We start from the raw sequence: 20,408 nt of genomic DNA, 5'->3' as shown, positions 1-20,408 counted from the left end.
CCCTAGGCTGGGAAAACCCCCTGGAGAAGGAAATAGCAACCCACTCCAGTATTCTTGCCTGGGAAATCCCATGGACAGAGCAGGCTAGCAGGCTACAGTCCCTGGGGTCAGAAAAGAGTTGGAAACCACTTAGCAACTAAACAGCAACAAGGGCAATAAAGTCTTGCATTCTGTTTTGTTTTTTAAAAAGGGACTGTCTAAAGAATAATGGCAACAATAACAACTTCCTTGTACTAAGCATTTTACATGCAGTATCTATATCAAAACAACCTTATGAGGTAGGTATTGTTAATACTATTAATATTTCCATTTTATAGATGAAGCAACTGAAGCTTAACTTGGTTAAGAAACTTGTCCTAAAGACACTTAGCTTGTAAGTGTCAGAGGACAGGTTCAAACTCAGACTTATTTGTCTTTTTGCCGCCTTTCCAGCCTACCATCTTTAGGAAAAATAATCCCACATTTTATCCTAGAATTTGGGATTACTATGTATCAGCTTCTGGTAAAGAAATTAAGAAGTTAATGAAGCTAGGACTTCAGCTGTGCTGAGGAATAATCCGTATTCTGCAGTGATTCATTCAACATAAATTTTTCCCATTCCAGTCAGGCTTCTGTCTCTACTGCTGTTCACAGACTGCTGGACCAATGGCCACTTCTCTCTTCTTACCTTTCTGACCTCTTAGCAGAATTAGTCATAGACATGTCTTCTTAGAAACAGTTTATTGTCTTGGCTGTTCTGAGATCACACTCTCCTAATGTTCTTCCTAACTCATTTGAGATTATTCCAGGGCTCAGAACTGGGCTTCATTCTCTTCTCCCAAGAGTGAGTATTCATTCTCCCAAGGTGAGCTTGTCCTGTCCCATGGCTTTAAAGTACATCTTCATAGTGATGATTCATAACCCTTATCTTCTAGCTCTGACCTTCTGGACTCCAGATGCGTATATCCAGTAGCCACTCTGATAGCTAGAGCACATACTAACTTTAATATAGTCAAAGCAGAATTCTTGATTTCTAATGTGGCTCCCCCTACCCAAACTGTTTCTCTTCTAGTGTCCTTTTTTTCAGAAGCAGAACCACCATCTCCATTACTACCACTATTTTGTGCTACTCGAGTCACAAAATCTTTTTTTTCCTCACATCCAATCTGTCATTAAACAAGCCCTGCCAACTCTACCTCCAAATCTATATCCATAATCTCTTCACACTTGTCTACCATCCAAATCTAAGCCACCATTTTCTTGCTTGATATTTCATAGTTACCTCCTAACAGGTTTGGATATGCAGAAAGTTGGAGAGAGGTTGCAGGATTAGGTAGCAACAGAAACAAAGATATGGAGGTGAGAAACTGTAGAGCTCTGTTCTGTGAGATGCAATTCCATTTGGCTAGAGAGTAACATTTGAAGAGGGAAAAGTGGCAGGGGTTAGAAAGTTGGAAAGGGTCATGTTGAAGAGGGCCTTGAATTCTAAACTTAGGAATTTGTGTTTAATATTGTATGGAGGCAGGGGGAACCATTTCATTTTTCAATGGAGGTGTTTTACAGTTAGACTGTGTTTGAATAGAAAAAATAAAGGATGGAGCTAGATGGTTGTTATGAATTGAGAGGGAATGATGTTCTAGAATTAGGTTTATTCTTTAATCATTTAATATTGTTAAGTGCCCACAGTGTTCCAGGAAAAGAAAACACTGGACAAGCCAAAAATGGTTTCTTGTCTATAGTGTTTATATTTGGGGGTTGGTAATAGTCAGGGAGAGGGAGACAAAAGAAACACATTAAAAAAAAAAATGAAATAGTTCCCTGGTGGTCGAGTGGTTAGGACTCTAGCATTCACTGTGGGGTTGGGAAATAAGATGCTGCAAGCCATGTGACACAGCCAAAAAAGAAAAGAAATACCAAGTCACTTTGTTGTACACCTGAAACTAACACAATATTGTAAATCGGCTATAGTTCAATTAAAAAAAAAATAAAAAGAAGTAATTTCACAGTATATGAAGGGCTATGTAGGGAATACATAATGTATACATAACAGTTTTGAGGAGAGGCTGTCTGAGGATATGACCTCTGAAAACTGAAGTATTAGAAAGAGCTGGCCAGAAAAGTGTTCCAAGGAGAGGGAACAGAAAATGCAAAGACACTGATTTTGGAAAGATCTTGTGAATCCAATAAATGCAGACACCGATGTTCCTGGCTTTCAGTGTGAATCAGAGTAGTAGGAGATGAAGTTGAAAGTGGGAAAGAGCCAGATGCAAAGAGCCTAATGAGCCATGGTAAGGAATTTGAACTTTATTTCTAAGTGCAAAAAAAATAAAAGGTTTTAAGCAGGGCAGTGACGTGATCAAAAGATTGAATACACTATTACCTAGGATTGTGGCTCTAGGAAAGGAGTTGAGAATCAAAGTAAGAGGCAATGTTGAGCTGAGAGCTAAAGGGATTTGATAATAGAAAAGGTATGAGGTTAAGGAGGAGTTAAAAGTGACTGTGAAAAAAAAAAGTGACTGTGGTTTGAGCCTGCTGGGCTTAGAATGAATGTGCCATTTATAGAAATAGGAGAGTCAGGAGCAGTTGATTTTTAGCTTCAGAACTTCCAGGTAAAAATTTATCTAGAGTACAGCTAGAAATTTAGGTTTAATGCTTAGGGGAGAATATAGGGCCAGAAAAAGATTCAGGTACATATCTACATAGAATAATTGGAATTTTAAGGAAAGAGTTTATATAGAAAAAAAAGGGTGGAGGATTGAAGGCAAATTTTTTTTAGGGAATAAACTGTGTAGCAGCAGGATGAGAAAGAGCGATTAAGAGGTTGAGAGAAAAGAGCAAGCCACAGAAGCCAGAGAAGCATGGAAGACTGAGAAGGAAGTGGGAGTAGAGGAAGGAAAGGGAACGTGGAAATTTCAGGCACTGCAAAGAATCTGAGCCTGGGACAGAGCGGGAGAGCAGAGTCCGAACTTGGTAAAAAGTCACTGGTGACCCTCAAATGAGAGAAAAGAGCATGAGATCAGACTGCAGACAATAGGTGAGAGGAAGTACAGCTTTTTCAATTCAGTGACCATTTAAAAAATCAACAAATGGTATTTATAGTAGAAAATCTGGATAGTTAACAAATCTTTAGGAATCTGATATATGCCGGCATTGGACCAGGTGCTAGGATGTAAGAAGGAGTAGCTATGTTCTTCTGTTAAGGTTACAGCATGGGAGAGACATAATTAAAAACCCACTATTCCTCAGTTCCTTCATGTCTACTTCCTTCTCTCTTTAAAGTTAGCAGTCTAATATTAAAATAACCTTGTTGAGTATATCCTTTCTCCAGACTTGTGCCTCTCTCCCTTATAGTAGTCGTCTAAATATTGATGTATTCCAACACTTCTTAAATTCAACTCTCCATCTGTTTTTTGCCTATACCTGGGCAGCTGAATGTGGAGAAAAATACATCATGCAGACTGTTGTGCAGCCACTAAGTCCTGTCCAACTCTTTATTGAGTGTGTGTGTGCTCAGTCATGTCCAACTCTTTGCGACCCTATGGACTGCAGCCCACCAGGCTCCTCTGTCCATGGAATTTTCCAGGCAAGAATACTGGAGTGGGTTGCCATTTCCTACTCCAGGGGTCCAACTCTTTACCACCCTATGAATGCCAGTCTCGTCTGTCCTCCGCTGTCTCCCAGAGTTTGCGAAAATTCATATCCATTGAGTTGGTGATGCTGTGTAACCATCTCATCCTCTGCTGCCCTCTTCTCCTTTTGTCTTCAGTCTTTCCCAGCATCAGGGTCTTTTCCAATGAGTTGGCTTGTGACTAACAATCTTAAATGGGCATTTAGTACTGCCCAGCTGAATTTACATTTTCACGATCCATTTGCTCTCTTACTTTTCCTAGATGATAATTTCACACGTTCTTTTTTTCTCTTCAGATCAACAACCCACATATTCTTTAGTTAAACCCCCTTTTAACTAAAGAAGTTGCTTCCTGTTTCTCTGAGGATATGGAAGCAGTTAGAAGAGATCTAATTCCATCATGCTCCTGTTGCTACAGCCATCAACATGAATATGAATACTCTGCCTTTCTCCTGTTCCAGTGATGACTGTTCATTTCCTTGTCCAGGATCCCGTTGTGGATGAGATCCCATCCCATCCCTCTAACCTCAAGGAATCACCCTAGGAATTACCTTGTTCTTTCTTTTGGATCAGCAGTTTTTGTCTCTACTGAGCCATTCACATAAGTATATAAATTATACGCTTTACAATCTCTCACTTAAGAATAATAAATAAAGAAAATTCCTTTGACTCTTTTCAGCTGTTTCCCTATTTCTCTGCTTCCATTTACAGCAGTGTTCCTCAAGACAGTTGTCTGTAGGCATTTCTTCTTCCTCTTCTTTCATTCTCTTTAATCCATTCCAATTGGTCTTCCATCCTTACCATTCTATTGAAGCCATTTTGTCAAGACCCCTTAGTGATCTCTACTTTGCCAAACCCCCAAATCATTTACCCAGTTGATCATATACTCTTTGAAAAAATGTTTTTTTAAAAAACAGGTTTTTAAGATACTATTTACTTCAGTGATTGCTCAGTAATTCTCCTTTTACTTCATTAATTGCTCTATCTTGGTTTCCTTTCTCATCTCCCTGACCACTAAACATTGGTGTACCCCAGGACTTAGACCTCGGACCTTTTCTCTTATTCAGCTATGTTCATCTTCAAATAACATCTATAGGCTGACAGCTCCTGATTTTATACATCTGGCCCAGAACTTGCTCCTGAACTTTAGATTCTTTACGTAGGCTGCAGGATCCTCTGCTCTTGGATATTCACTGGGCATTTCAAATGTTAACAAATCTAAAGTTAAAATGCTTTTTTCCTCTTTAAACATGTTCCTTTTATATATATCCTTCTTCTTTCTGATAAATGACAATTCCATTCTGACTGCTTAAGATAAAAACCATGAGATCATCTTTACTTTTGTCTCCTTTCATGCCTATATCTAGGCCACAGCGCATCCTGTCAACTCTCTCCTCAGCATATATTCAGAATCCCACCATTTCTCAGTATCTCCACAGCTACTACCCTTGTCTAAGACGCCATCATGTCTTGCCTAGATTATTTTACAGGTCTCCCAGCTGATCTTTCTACTTCTACCCCTGCCCACTTTGAATGGTCTTATCAACTTAGCAGCTAGAATGAGCCTTGTAAAACACAAAATAGATGATATCATTCTGCTCAGACTTTCTTGTGTTCCCCATCTTAGTCAGCAAAAGCAAAAGCCATTACAGTGATCTACAGGCGATTATATGATCCAGGTTCCTTTTACTTTGTCTCCTACTACTCTCCTGTTTGCTTTTTTTAGCTCCAGCATTGCTGACCTCATTGCTGTTCCTGGAACATGCCCAGCTTGCTTCCACCTCAGGGCTTTGTACTTGCTATTCCCTGTCTGGAAAACTTCTCCCCCAGATATCTGCTGTGCCAGACTGCTCACATCATTTAGGACTCCGCTAAATGTTGCCTGAACAGAGTGGTTTTCCTTGTGCAACATATATGAAGTAGCCATTTCTCCACCCCCAGAATAATCTCTTTCCTTTGCTCTGCTTTTTATTTTTCTGAAAAGACCAGTTGATATATCTAGTTGTTTATTTTTATGTTCTATCTTAATGAAAAATTCTTTATCCTCTTTAAAAAAATGGGGATATGTTCCACCTGCTCCTAAACTGAAAGTTCTGTGAGAGCATGGACTGTATCTGGCCTGTTTATCACTGTGTCCACTGTGCCTCATACAGTCTGGACATATAATAGATGTGCAAAAAGTTTTTTTGAATGAATAAGTACCTTCTAGTTTTCCTCTAGCAGAAAGAGCAGCTTGCATTATCCATACCCTCTATGGGTATATGCATGGGAATACACACCTATAGAAACTGCTTACGATTAGGTGGTCCTTCTAAGGTAACCTTTTATAGGATAGTTCTTCTTCCATCTAAACTGACCATCTAAGCATTAAATTTAAATCATCCACAGATTCAAACCTACTGTGTTTGACCTTTTACAAATCCCAGTGCTTCATTTATCATGTGTAATGGCATGGCATAAAGAGATAAAGAAGCATATTTTCCCCCCATTAAGTCTGTATGCTGTAAGAACAGCTGAGTGAGAATTGTGCAGTATTTTGCTATGATATAATGAATCAGTCTATTCTGCTTTTAGATTATACCTTAGGGGACTTGGAAAACATGGCCATTTTAAGCTTTGGTTATAAATTATCTTTTAAGGGACCATTGGATATGTCTCAGTAAACAAAAGTGGTCTAAACTATTCAAGCATCTGATATAAACGGCTCTTCAAAAGCTATACTTTGTAAAACAGTTGAATGACAGTTGAATCATTACATATTGTGATGGCCTAAATAAATAGTCTTTCCAAGTATTATAAGCGAATCTAAAAGACAAAGTAATGTAGGGTGCTGGATTAATTACTCAGTTATAAATCATTCAAGGAGCTTAATTATGTGTGTGCATTAACAATGATGCACACACATAATTGAGTGCTTGAGTGTTATGCTGGTGTATGTGTGACAAATGGTTATCACCCTCTTCATATAGAGATTGCTTCTGTGTCCCTCCAGAGACACACAACCACATATCTTTAGATCCTGAAGAGATTGTCTCTGTTCTTCTTGATACAGAATTTACATTTTAAAAATTTGTTCAGAAAATAAACAAAAGATACAATTTACTTTTGTTTTAGTTTTTTTTAGTGATTATTTTTGTGAAATTTGTTAATACTGAAAGTTGTGTATGTTGACCTTTAGTAACCATGATACTTTACAGACAGAAGAAATAATTGTAAAAATAATATGTATGCTTCTACACATATAATATATGCCTTTTCACCCATTCCAGTCTTGTTAACATAGTAAAACTTGTTTATAATGTGACACCAAGCTATCATATCCCCAAGTGAAAGAGTACTTCAACAGAATTTTTTGGGAAAAAAAATCTACAGTTATGTCTTGTTGTTCACAGGAAGGGAGGCAATAATAAGCTAATAAAGATTTATCATCGAGATGGTAAATATGGCTTTTCTGATCCTCTGACATTTAATTCTGTGGTGGAGCTCATTAGCCACTATCATCATGAATCTCTTGCCCAGTACAATCCCAAACTTGATGTGAAACTGATGTACCCAGTGTCCAGATACCAACAGGTAGGTATGATTACATAAGTTTGGGATTTTTTTTTTTTTGGCTGTGCTCTGTGGCATGCAGAATCTTATTTCCCTGACCATGAATCGAACCCATACTCCTGCAGTGGAAGTACAAAGTCAACTACTGGAGCACCAGGGAAGTCCTGTGGTTACACAGGCTCTTAATAGCTAATCAGCAAGTCATTTAACAAAATCATTTGATTCTAACTTACCAGGTTTATCAGGAAAAAAAAAGAAATGCTAGATGCTTAAATTTTCCCACAAGATTTAAGATATGTTTAGAATTTATTTTGTGACTACTATTCCTTAATATCTTGTTGCATGTGTTTGTTAACTTTATGATACAGGATGCTCGGGGCTGGTGCACTGGGGTGACTCAGAGGGATGGTACGGGGAGGGAGGTGGGAGGGGGCGTTCAGGATGGGGAACACAAGTACACCCGTGGCAGATTCATGTCTATGTATGGCAAAATCAATACAATATTGTAAAGTAATTAGCCTCCAATTAAAACAAATAAATTTATATTAAAAAAATAAAATCTTTGTGTTTGTGTTTCCTATTTGTATTTCATTAAAATTTTTTTAAGTATTACCTATTTTGATGTGATCTAAAGAGGTTGGTCTTAGTGTTAACAAAAGGATTTAGTGGTTTCCCATACTTGGTACTAATACAGTAGCTGAAACTTACTACAGAAATACAATTTAAAAATAAATAGTTGTGGAAAAACCCATGTTTTAGAAATATTGGCATTCTTCATTTCTTTTGTTTACCTATATAGGATCAGTTGGTAAAAGAAGACAATATTGATGCCGTCGGTAAAAAACTGCAGGAGTATCACTCTCAGTATCAGGAAAAGAGTAAAGAATATGACAGACTATATGAAGAATATACCAGAACATCCCAGGTTAGTATATTTTTGTTGTTTAGGCCAGTAAGTAGGCAGTAAGGCTTATAGTTATCTTGGATTTTCTATAATATTATTTTCCATAGTTCACTTGATAGTCTTTATCTGCCTTGATATCTTTTTTAAACTAAAAAAATTTATTGAAGTATAGTTGATTTACATATATAAATTCTTATGTATGAATTCTTTTCCAGATTCTTTTCCAGTATAGGTTGTTTCAAGATATTGAATCTAGTTCCCTGTGTTATACAGTGAGGCCTTGTTTTAGGCTTCCTTGGTATCTCAGAAGGTAAAGCGTCTTCCTGCAATGTGGGAGACGTGGGTTCGACTCCTGGGTTGGGAAGATCCCCTGGAGAAGGAAATGGCAGCTCACTCCAGGACTCTTGCTTAGAAAATCCCATGGACAGAGGAGCCACGGTAGACTACAGCCCATGGGGTGGCAAAGAATCAGACATGACTGAGCGACTTCAGTTTCACTTTGTTGTTTAAGCTATCTTAGCATCTCTTTTTAAAAATTAAACTAAATTAAATTATTTATTGACTGTTCTGGGTCTTTATTGCTGCACTTGGGTTTTCTCTAACTGTGGTGAGCAGGACCATCTCTTGTTGCAGAATACAGATGCTAGGTGCGTGGACTTAGCAGTTGTGGCTCACAGGCTTAGTTGCCCTGCGCCATGTGGAATCTTTCCAGACCAGGGATCAAATTTGTGTCCCCTGCATTGTCAGGTGGACTCCCAACCACTGGACCACCAGGGAAGTCCAGTACCAACATAGTGTTGAAAAAGTTTTCAGTAGGGTTTAAACACTCCGTATATGCTCCTTTATTCCTTTCCTCTTATATTGTTATCACTACTGATTACATTTTTATACATTGTCTGCCCATTAGCATAGATTTATAATTATAGTTTTATACATTTGTCCTTTAAAACATATAGAACATGGACAGAGGAGCCTGCAGGCTGTAGTCGTAGGGTCGCAAAGAGTCAGGCATGACCGAAGCTACTTAGCATGCATGCAACCAAAAGTACAAAACTACTGGCTTCTATATTTGCTTATGCAGTTGCTTTTACCAGTGTTCTTTATTTATTCATGTAGCTTTGAGTTACTGTCTAGTGTCCTTTCATTTCATCCCAAAGGAGTCTCTTGAGCATTTCTTGTAGGGCAAATCTTGGGGTAACAGACTCCTTTAACTTTTGTCTTTCTGGGCTTATCTTATATAATTTCTCTTTCTTCATTCTTGAAGGACAGTACTTCTAGTTACAGAATTCTTGGCTGACAGTTTTTTTTTCCCCCCAGGGCTTTAAATATTGCCCACCCGCTGCCTTATGGCCTGAATATTTTGGATGGCAGATTAGCTATTATTTTTTATTGAAGGCCATTTGTATATGACAAGTCACTTCTTTTTTGCTGCTTTCAAGATTCTCTCTTTGTGTTTTGACAATTCGATTACAGTTGTGAAATACTTAGTTTTTTAAAAAATATCTTTGTCTAATAGTTTGTTAACTGTTAAGGGTTAGTCAGCTGTGAGCTCTTCCAGTATTACTGTGCTTCATGGTGCCTTGTTTTGACCCTAGAATTAATGTTCTTGATTCTCAGCCCCAAAGCCCTTGATCTTGTTTCTAAGCTAGTGTCTGTGGTGTGCAGTGTAAATGCAGAGACTGCACCAGGAGCCTCTGGACTGGAGGAGCTTATTAGGAGATATTGGTCTGTGCGAATTACAGGTTAGGTGTGCAATACAGTGCTGACTAGGGGAAGGTGTGGGATTACAGTGGTCAGAGTTACTGTGATGGTCCATTTTTCTTTGTGAAGTGTTTGGTTTCATTTTTTTCAGGTTTTCTTCTGTTAGCTAAGTAGTTGTTCTGAATGACTGTAATAACCTTTTTGTCCCCTTCCTATCTGATACTTGTGCTGTGTCTGTGGTGTGACTGTGTGTGTATGCTGTTTTTTACACTGCAGATTTCAGGTTTTCTGTGTTCCTTTGCCTCTTCTAAGTGAATTATCTGTGATGAGACTAGTATTTGATTTAGAATGGAGAAAAAGTTACTGAGGTTTCTTCAGATTGAATCAACATAAGTGGTCAATGTTAGGGGATGGTGAAATTATCATACATATACATATATGTAGCTATTAGAAGAGTTTTCAGAAATTACTTTAAAACTTGATTTTTAAAACATACAAAAGTTATATATAAGTATGTATGTTAAACATAAATATTGCTGAATTCTATGAATTAGATCACACAGCATGGAAGTCCCCATTCCCCAGAGGCAACTACTGATATTAAATGCTTCTTAGGAATTCCTCATGGCCTCAGAAATGCTAACGATGTAGCCTCATGTAAAGGGTGGGAACTTAAACATAGACAGACTCTCTCATAGGACACCAGTAGTTTCTAACATAGCCAGTTTTAGAAAATAATTCTCCTAAATTCCAGTTTAGTTCATTTTATATTTTTAAGAAAGGTAATCTGTGTGTGTATGCCTAAGGGAGGATGGGGAGAGAGGGAGAATCAGGTACAAAAGATTAGTGCAACCATCCAAAAATATGTATTGAATACCTAGTCTAGGTAGGAAACGATATTTGACTCCAGCTATACAGAGGGAGCAGTGAGGCCTTATTTTTCAGAAGTGCAAGGTGCTCTGACATATTTGTTAACTGTATTGTGCATTAGTCAAAATGGCATGCTTTAATTTAATCCCTTTCCTCTGCATTAAATAAAGCAGTGATGGGTTACTATAATCGTGTGGGTGAATTTATTTAAAGGGCAATGTATAACACTATGTTTAATCTCACAGAAATATTAAGTAAAAGATTCAAAAGATATATGAGTATATTCTATAAGGTACAAAACCAAGCAAATGTTAACATTTTCATTTTGACTAGGAATATAAAATGGTAAGGTTCCAGAAGAACAGAAGTTTTCAAATTTGTTCACTTACGTATCCCAAGTGCTTCAAATAATGCCTGGCATATAGTTGTTGTTGTTTATTCGCTAGGTTGTTTCTGACTCTTTGTGACCCCATGGACTGTAGTCCACCAGGCTCCTCTGTCCATGGGATTTTCTAGGCAAGAATTCCAGAGTGGGTTGCCATTTCTTTCTCCAGGGGATCTTCCCAACCTAGGGATCAAACTCACGTATCTTGCATTGGCAGGCAGATTCTTTACCAGTGAGCCACCATTCAATTTTTTGTTGAATGAATTTATGCAAGATAATGAACCAAAGCATTCCACCTTTGTCAAGAGCCTGAAATCAGATCTCAGTGTGGACTACAGTCCTGGGGAAGGTTAACACTTCTATGAATGGAGATTAGAAAAAAAATAGCCACCATTGCATATGGCTTTGGCTTGTGTAGAGTTGCATTTCTTTCTTATCATGACTGGAGAAAACTGAGAAAACTCCACATGTTGCACACATGCCCAATAATATCCTCATATTTAACAGCAGAATATGAGTGCTGAGCAGCTGATATGAGACTGGGTTCTGCTTAGGGAACTGGGAATGGGGCTGGATGGAGGCAATCAAAAAAGCTAGAAGGCCAAAGCTAGAAGAGGGCTAATTTCTGTGAGAACTGAGAGCATGACCTGAGATGGACCACACAGAGAAGAGCCTTGGAGGCTTAAAGCTTTGGGAGGTAGGAGAAGAGAGGGAGGGATCCAGAGGGATCCAGTGATTAGCAGTTTAGGAGAGACAATGAGTGTTAAAGGGAGCTTAAAGAACTGACCTCCTCCATTTGTGTTACAGTGTTTCTAAATGTTGTAGACCTTCTCCATGTTTTCTTTTTCTATAAAAGGAAAGATTTCATTTTAGATAAAATCTAGTTTGCTGTGGTATAATCAGATTCTTCCCAGAGAATGGGAAGAGATGGTATACCCAGAGTTAGAGTTGGCACAGAGTGAGAATAGGCTGCATGTGGGGATATTTACATCTGGATTACATATAATTATGAGGCAAAGTGATAGGATTTAGTGATGATTTGGGATTAGACACCGGAATTCAGCCATGAGATCATTGGTGATCTTGGAAAGAGCAGTGTCTGTGGAATGGTGAGTGCAGAAGCCAGAATAGAGTTGGTTGGAGTATGAATGAGAGATGAGGAAAGAGAGAGAGCCCATATAAACAATTCTTTTAAGAAGCTGAAAAGAGAAATCAGGGTTAAGGAACTTTATTTTTTTTCAAAGTGGTGTTAAATTAGAACCTGTGTGAGAAGGAACCCTAGACTGGGAGAGTGAATGTTGTGAGGGGGACTAGTTGATATGATGTGAAGTACCAGAGGAAGGGACAGGAGGTAAGGCCAGAGAAGAGAAGAAGGGGTAGGATGGATTACAGTTTTGATGGTAGGCATAGTCGCATTGTTTATTGGGGAGCTGCTGCTTTGGCAGTGACACCAAATATTATTTCCTTTGCTGCTCTGCCTGCCAACACACACAACAGTCAGACTGTTGGTTTTTTCTTTGAGGGTCTAGGGGCAGAACTTTAATTAGTTCAGTTCAGTTGTTCAGTCATGTCCAATTCTTTGCAACCCCATGGACTGCAGCACACCAGGCCTACCTGTCCATCACCAACTCCCAGAGTTTACTCAAACTTACATCCATTGAGTTGGTGATGCCATCCAACCATCTCATCCTCTGTCGTCCCCTTCTCCTCCTGCCTTCAATCTTTCTCAGCATCAGGGTCTTTTCCAATGAGTTAGTTCTTCTCATCAGGTGGCCAAAGTATTGGAACTTCAGCTTCAGCATCCATCCTTCCAATGAACAATCAGGACTGATTTCCTTTAGGATGGACTGGTTGGATCTCCTTGCAGTCCAAGGGACTCTCAAGAGTCTTCTCCAGCACCACAGTTCAAAACCTTCAACTCTTCGGTGCTCAGATTTCTTTATAGTCCAGCTCTCACATCCATACGTGACTCTAGAAAAACCATAGCTTTGACTAGACGGACCTTTGTTGGCAAAGTAATGTCTCTGCTTTTTAATATGCTGTCTAGGTTGGTCATAACTTTTCTTCCAAGGAGCAAGTGTCTTTTAAATTCATGGCTGCAGTCACCATCTGCAGTGATTTTTGAGCCCCCAAAAATAAAGTCTGTCACTGTTTTCAGTTTCCCCATCTATTTGCCATGAAGTGATGGGACCAGAGGCCATGATCTTAGTTTTCTGAATGTTGAGTGTTAAGCCAACTTTTTCACTCTCCTCTTTCACTTTCATCAAGAGGCTCTTTAGTTCTTTGCTTTCTGCCATAAGGGTGATGCCATTTACATATCTGAGGTTATTGATATTTCTCCCAGCAATCTTGATCCTAGCTTGTGCTTCATCTGGTCCAGCATTTCTCATGATACACTCTGCATGTAAGTTAAATAAGCAGGGTGACAATATACAGCCTCAACATACTTCTTCCCCTATTTGGAACCAGTCTGTTGTTGCATGTCCAGTTCTAGCTGTTGCTTCTTGACCTGCATACAGATTTCTCAGGAGGCAGGTCAAGTGGTCTGATATTCCCATCTCTTGAAGAATTTTCCGGTTTGTTGTGATCCACACAGTCAAAAGCTTTGGCATAGTCAATAAAGCAGAAGTAGATGTTTTTCTGGAATTCTCTTTTTCGATGATCCAGCAGATGTTGGCAATTTGATCTCTGGTTCTTCTGTCTTTTCTAAATCCAGCTTGAACATCTGGAAGTTCCCGGTTCATGTACTGTTAAAGCCTGCCTTGGAGAATTTTGAATATTACTTTCCTAGTGTGTGAGATGAGTGCAAATGTGTGGTAGTTTGAGCATTCTTTGGCATTGCCTTTCTTTGGGATTGGAGTAAAAAACTGACCTTTTCTAGTCCTGTGGCCACTGCTGAGTTTTCCTACTTTGCTGGCATATTATGTGCAGCACTTTCACAGCATCATCTTTTAGGATTTCCATCACCTCCACTAGCTTTGTTCGTAGTGATGCTTCCTAAGGCCCACTCTACTTTGCACTCCAGGATGTCTGGCTCTAGGTCAGTGATCACACCATCATGATTATCTGGGTCATGAAGATCTTTTTTGTATAGTTCTTTTGTGTATTCTTGCCACCTTTTCTTAACCTGCAAGGGAGCCAAAACCCTCCACCATATTTGAGAATTGTAGAATTTATAGCTAAATATTTAGATACAGGGATTCCAATAAGTTTACAGTACTACTTGAAATATATATATATCTCCTCAGCTATATGAAGCATCACAAGGTTCTAGTGTCCCTCATCTGCTAATTCCCTTATGTGCCAGCCCTACTGAGCAATTGCAGATCCCTAATATCCACTTTTATTTTGTATAAGTCATGCCATGCCATGTGTGTGCAATGCTGAATTTTCTTCTTCTACCCCAGTTCTTTAAGACCTAACTCAGATGTCGCCTCCTCCATGAAGTCTCTGTAAAGCAATAAGTAACTAATTTACCCCACTTTATTTCCTCTATCATGACATGAAACAAAACCTTATTAGAGTTCAGAAATCTATTTTGCCTGTGTATTCTGAATCCTGGAGGGCAGGCCCCTTTTGTGACTCTCTTTAACACCAGATGGTACTTTCTGTGGAGTGGATTCTCAGTGATCATTTGTTGAAATTAATCAGTCAAATTAATCAATTAATAATTTGTTGAAAATAATCAGTGAAATTAATCAGAGCTTTCCTGGTGGCTCAGTGGTAAAGAATCCTCCTGCCAATGCAGGACACATGGGTTTGATCCCTGGTCTGGGAAGATCCCACATGCCTCAGAGCAACTAAGCCCATGCACCCCAACTATTGAGCCTGTGCTCTAGAGCCCAGGAACTGCAACTACTGTGCCCATTTGCCACAGCTTCTGAAGCCTGCGTGCCCTAGAGCCTGTGGTCTGCAAGAAGAGAAGCCGCCATAATGAGAAGCCTGCACACTGCAACCAGAGAGTAGCCCACTCTTGCCACAACTAGAGAAGAGCCCAAGCAGCAACGAAAGACCCAGCATAGCCAAAATTAACTACATAATAAGTAAAACATAGAATTATTAAAAAGGAATTAATCAGTGCTGAATAGTTGATGAATTGTCCCATGAGCATTGAAACTTTTAAACTTATAAACATTCAGGATCGCAGTCTTTCTAGACCTTTACACATATTTTCTTGACTTTCTAAAGTAAACAAAATTTAGCCCTCTTTGAAAATTTTAGGGGAGTCATGATTCAGATGCTAAAGTGTACAGATACCCTCAGAGCTTATTGGAACGTGGAGGACTACTTACCCTAGTGTGAGGGGCTTAGCCTCCTGGGCTTCTGTTTTGTGGTGTTTTTAGTTTTTCATCTTATTTTGCATCTGATTTTAGCAGCTTTCTTCCCCTTCCTCATTTTCTTCTTCTAATGAGATGAATCTGCTAATGAATCTATTTGGAAAATGACATGCTTTAGAAATGAAGAAAGACTAAATAGACTCTATAAGGCTTTTCTGGAAAATAAGGTTTTGCATGCTGGTGCACAAACTCTGTTCTGTCTCTTCACTCCATCAGCACTTTTCAGGGGTCAGTACTGCAGCAGTTAAAAAGGAGGAACTTGATCTTGTCTTCAGGGTATGCAGGGTTAATCTCTTAGCAGCTCAGAGGCCTTTCTGTGGTTCTCAGCTATATTTCAAGTAATAGTTATTTTTCTTTCATTTTAGGGTTTTAATGATATATTTCATATATAAATAATGGTAGCAGGGTCTTGTTTTGGCCCCCTTAATTTGATCTCATATGGAATCATAACTAGAATTTTAAGATTTGTTTTAAGACTAAGGTTACAAAAAGAAATACAAAGATAATGAAGTGTGTTTATCTTTTTTTTTCCTATAGGAAATACAGATGAAGAGGACTGCAATTGAAGCTTTTAATGAAACAATTAAAATATTTGAAGAGCAGTGTCATACACAAGAACAACATAGCAAAGAATATATTGAGCGATTTCGAAAAGAAGGGAATGAAAAGGAAATTGAACGGTAAATCTACCTAATATCTCCAAGTGCATCAGTGAGCCAAGACTTTTTTCTTCTTTAATCATCTTTGTCATGTCTGCTTTTACCTCCTCGGACTTGACAGTCCTGCCATATGGAGTTACTTGGTGTTCACACTAATGGTACCAAGCTGAACCTTCTTTCTTCTGCATTCTTTCTCCATCCTCCTAAATTGTTGACCCCTTTAGCACTCAGCTTAGACATGACTTTCTAGAAAATTTTCTCTGATTCCCTAGATTGTTTTAGGGGCTTTTTGTCCCCTTTTCTGTAGCATCTGATCCTGATCCTTACTGTAACATTTACTGAAAGTCACACTCACAGAATTGTGAGCTTGTTGAGTGAGGGTGGTGGCTTATTTTCCTTGATAGCTTCAGAATGTGTTACAGTGTCTGAGAGTACATAGTGGTGAATAGAGTTAATAGAAATGCTGAGGACTGTATGCCTGACCAGATATGGCAGGTGTGGGAGAAGCCAAAGACTATTCCTAGATTTCTGGTATTAGTGACTAAGGGATGGTGTAATTCACCAAAATGGGAAGTACATGAGGGGAGTTTGGAGTGGGAACCAGTGAGTTTTGAGGTTCTTATGAGAACCCAAATGGAATTGTCTGAGTGGTAGGCAGTTGATTATTTGGATTTGGAACTCTACAGAAAGGATTTGAGGGGCAAAAGTGTGTAGATTATGGTAGATGATAAGGATGAGATGACACAGAGAATGAGAAACATGAGAAGTATTGAATCTGGCAACTAAAAGAATACTGGGAACGTTTGTCAAAGCAAATTTAGTGGAGCGTTAAAAAATGAGCCAAGTAACAGCAGGTTGAGAGGTGCAAAAGTAGATAATAAACCTGAATCATGAAGGGAAAGCAAAATTATTGCTCATATTAGCACCAAAGTGTTAGTGAACTTTTGTGTCTAAGAATAGTATTAAGTGCTGTGAGGCAGTATAGCTTAATAGCTTAAGTTCAGTTCGGTTTAGCCACTCAGTCCTGTCCCACTCTTTGCAACCCCATGGACTGCAGCACGCCAGGCCTACCTGTCCATCACCAACTCCCAGAGTTTACTCAAACCCATGTGCATAGAGTCGGTGATGCCATCCAAGCATCTCATCCTCTGTCGTCCCCTTCTCCTCCTGCCCTCAATCTTTCCAAGTGTCAGGGTCTTTTCAAATGAGTCGGTTCTTTGCATCAGGTGGCCAAAGTATTGGAGTTTCAGCTTCAGCATCCATCCTTCCAATGAGCAATCAGGACTGATTTCCTTTAAGATGGATTGGTTGAATCTCCTTGCAGTCCAAGGGACTCTCAAGAGTCTTCTCCAACACCACAGTTCAAAAGCATCAGTTCTTCTACGCTCAGCTTTCTTTATAGTCCAGCTCTCAACATCCATACATGACTACTAGAAAAACCATAGCTTTGACTAGACGGACCTTTGTTGGCAAAGTAATGTCTCTGCTTTTTAATATGCTGTCTAGGTTGGTCATAACTTTTCTTCCAAGGAGCAAGTGTCTTTTAATTTCATGGCTGCAGTCACCATCTGCAGTGATTTTCGAGCCCCCCAAAATAAAGTCAGCCACTGTTTCCACTGTTTTCCCATCTATTTGCCATGAAGTGATGGACTGGATGCCATGATCTTCATTTTCTGAATGTTGAATTTTAAGCCAACTTTTTGACTCTCCTCTTTCACGTTCATCAAGAGGCTCTTTAGTTCTTTGCTTTCTGCTATAAGTGTGGTGTCATCTGCATATCTGAGGTTATTGATATTTCTCCAGCAATCTTGATCCCAACTTGTGCTTCATCCAGCCCAGCGTTTCTCATGATGTACTCTGCATGTAAGTTAAATAAGCAGGGTGACAATATACAGCCTTGATGTACTCCTTTTCCTATTTGGAACCAGTCTGTTGTTCCATGTCCAGTTCTAACTGTTGCTTCTTGACCTGCATACAGATTTCTCAAGAGGCAGGTCAGGTGGTCTGATATTCCCATCTCTTGAAGAATTTTCCACAGTTTGTTGTGATCCACACAGTCAAAGACTTTGGCATAGTCAATAAAGCAGAAATAGATGTTTTTCTGGAACTCCTGCTTTTTCGATGATCCAGCCGATGTTGGCAATTTGATCTCTGGTTCCTCTGTCTTTTCTTGAACATCTGGAAGTTCATGGTTCACATATTGCTGAAGCCTGGCTTGGAGAATTTTGAGCATTACTTTACTAGCATGTGAGATGAGTGCAATTGTGTGCTAGTTTGAGCATTCTTTGGCATTGCCTTTCTTTGGGACTGGAACGAAAACTGACCGTTTCTAGTTCTGTGGCCACTACTGAGTTTTCCAAATTTGCTGAGATATTGAGTGCAGCACTTTCACAGCATCATCTTTTAGGATTTGAAATAGGTCAGCTGGAATTCCATCACCTCCACTAGCTTTGTCCATAGTGATGCTTTCTAAGGCCTGCTCTGCTTTGCACTCCAGGATGTCTGGGTCTAGGTCAGTGATCACACCATCATGATTATCTGGGTCATGAAGATCTTTTTTGTATAGTTCTCCTGTGTATTCTTGCCACCTCTCTTAATATTTTCTGCTTCTGTTAGGTCCATACCATTTTTGTCCTTTATCAAGCCCATCTTTGCATAAAATGTTCCCTTGGTATCTCTAATTTTGAAGCGATCTCTAGTCTTTTCCATTCTTTTGTTTTCCTCTATTTCTTTGCATTGGTCACTGAGGAAGGCTTTCTTATCTCTCATTGCTGTTCTTTGGAACTCTGCGTTCAAATGGGTGTATCTTTTTCCTTTTCTTCTTTGCCTTTTGCTTCTCTTCTTTTCACAGCTATTTGTAAGACCTCCTCAGACAACCATTTTGCCTTTTTACATTTCTTTTTGTGTTTAATGGCTTAAACCATGGGCTTAAATTCTGTGCATGCATGCTAAGTCACTTCAGTTGTGTCCAACTCTGCGACCCCATGGACTGTAGCCCACTAGGCTCCTCTGTCCATGGGATTCTCCAGGCAAGAATACTGGAGTGGGTTGTCATGCCCTTCTTCCGGGGATCTTCCTGATCCAGAGATGGAACCCCTGATCTCCTGCATTAACAGGTGTGTTCTTTACCATTAGCGCCACCTGGCTGTGTTGCCTTCGTTGAGTTACTAACTCTCTGGACTTGTTTCTTTCTCCGTAAAACTATGGATAAAATCTTGTTGAAATGCTCTGAGGACTAAGTAATACACACATACACTTTATGGTAGAGAAAGCTGTGTATATGTGTGAGTGTGTGTGAGTATCTTGACATTACAGTACCAATAAGTGACCATTATTAATAGTGAAGAAATGGAAAAGAACTTGTAGTTTAGTTGCATAGGGAGTTAAAGTATCATGATGAAGTTTTAATGGTAATATGAAACTGTTTATTATTGAGTGACAAGTGAGTAATGGGCAGTTGTTGCCTTAGGGTTCAGAGCACAGCAAAACTTTGTGTGGTGGAAAAGCTTAGGGTCATCATCTACTGAGTGCTTACCAAGATGTCCCAGACACTGTTTGGTCCTTTCACATGTTATGAGAACATTTAGTTCACACAGTAACCCAGCTTTACTTGTTCATTCATGGCTGGGTCCAGGGCCCAAACAACATTGTCAGGATTCTCCTTGTTCTCTGTCTGTTGGCTCAGTTTTCTTCTGTGTTGGCTTCATCCTCAGGCAGGCTTTCCCTTCAAGGCAGTAGTATAAACTGTTGGGAGGCCTAGAATCACGTTAACAACTCAACAATCTCAGTGGAAAGAGAGAATCTGTCTACAATATTTCTAGCAAGAGCCCTAGATTTGACTGTCATTGGGTCAGTTTGGGTATTATTCTGAACAAGTCACTGTGGCCTGAGGCAGGGGTAGGATGGAACAGAACAGTCTTCTTGGCCAGGAGGGGTTGTGTGGATCTTCACCAATGAATCTGAGATGGGAACAGGAGTCCTTCCCTACAGGGAACATGACAGTGCTCTTCCCAGAGGGGTGAGAATAAATATGTGCCAGGCAAAAACAGCAGATGTCCACCACATTGAGGGTGTTAGGACCGTGTGCACACTGTAGAACGCTTCTGCTTGGTTTCTGTTTTAGCCTTAATATGTCAAATATTTTCACAGAATTATGATGAATTATGACAAGTTGAAATCACGTCTGGGTGAGATTCATGATAGCAAAATGCGTCTCGAACAGGATTTGAAGAAACAAGCTTTGGATAACCGAGAAATAGACAAAAAAATGAATAGTATCAAACCTGACCTGATCCAGCTGCGCAAGATCAGAGATCAGCACCTTGTGTGAGTATTCTGGGCCTGTGGGGAGGACACCCCGGCAACACCTGATCCTGCTGCATGAGAGACATTA

General features: G+C 39.4%; 1 protein-coding gene across 1 annotated transcript in view; it reads left to right on the top strand.

Moving 5' to 3' along the window:
- The window catches only part of PIK3R3 (phosphoinositide-3-kinase regulatory subunit 3), a 103,891-nt gene that overhangs the window by 64,621 nt on the left and 18,862 nt on the right, over positions 1–20,408 (top strand). The window contains exons 4-7 of the mRNA XM_005678520.3: positions 7,000–7,180; positions 7,959–8,084; positions 15,894–16,036; positions 20,165–20,341. Of these exons, the coding sequence (XP_005678577.1) occupies positions 7,000–7,180; positions 7,959–8,084; positions 15,894–16,036; positions 20,165–20,341 (627 nt within the window). The remainder of the gene's footprint in view (positions 1–6,999; positions 7,181–7,958; positions 8,085–15,893; positions 16,037–20,164; positions 20,342–20,408) is intronic.

This window comes from Capra hircus, chromosome 3 (genome assembly GCF_001704415.2).
Source record: "Capra hircus breed San Clemente chromosome 3, ASM170441v1, whole genome shotgun sequence".
Lineage (NCBI taxonomy): Eukaryota > Metazoa > Chordata > Mammalia > Artiodactyla > Bovidae > Capra > Capra hircus.
Note: the sequence above shows the minus strand (reverse complement) of the source record. Positions and strands in the feature narration are given on the sequence as shown.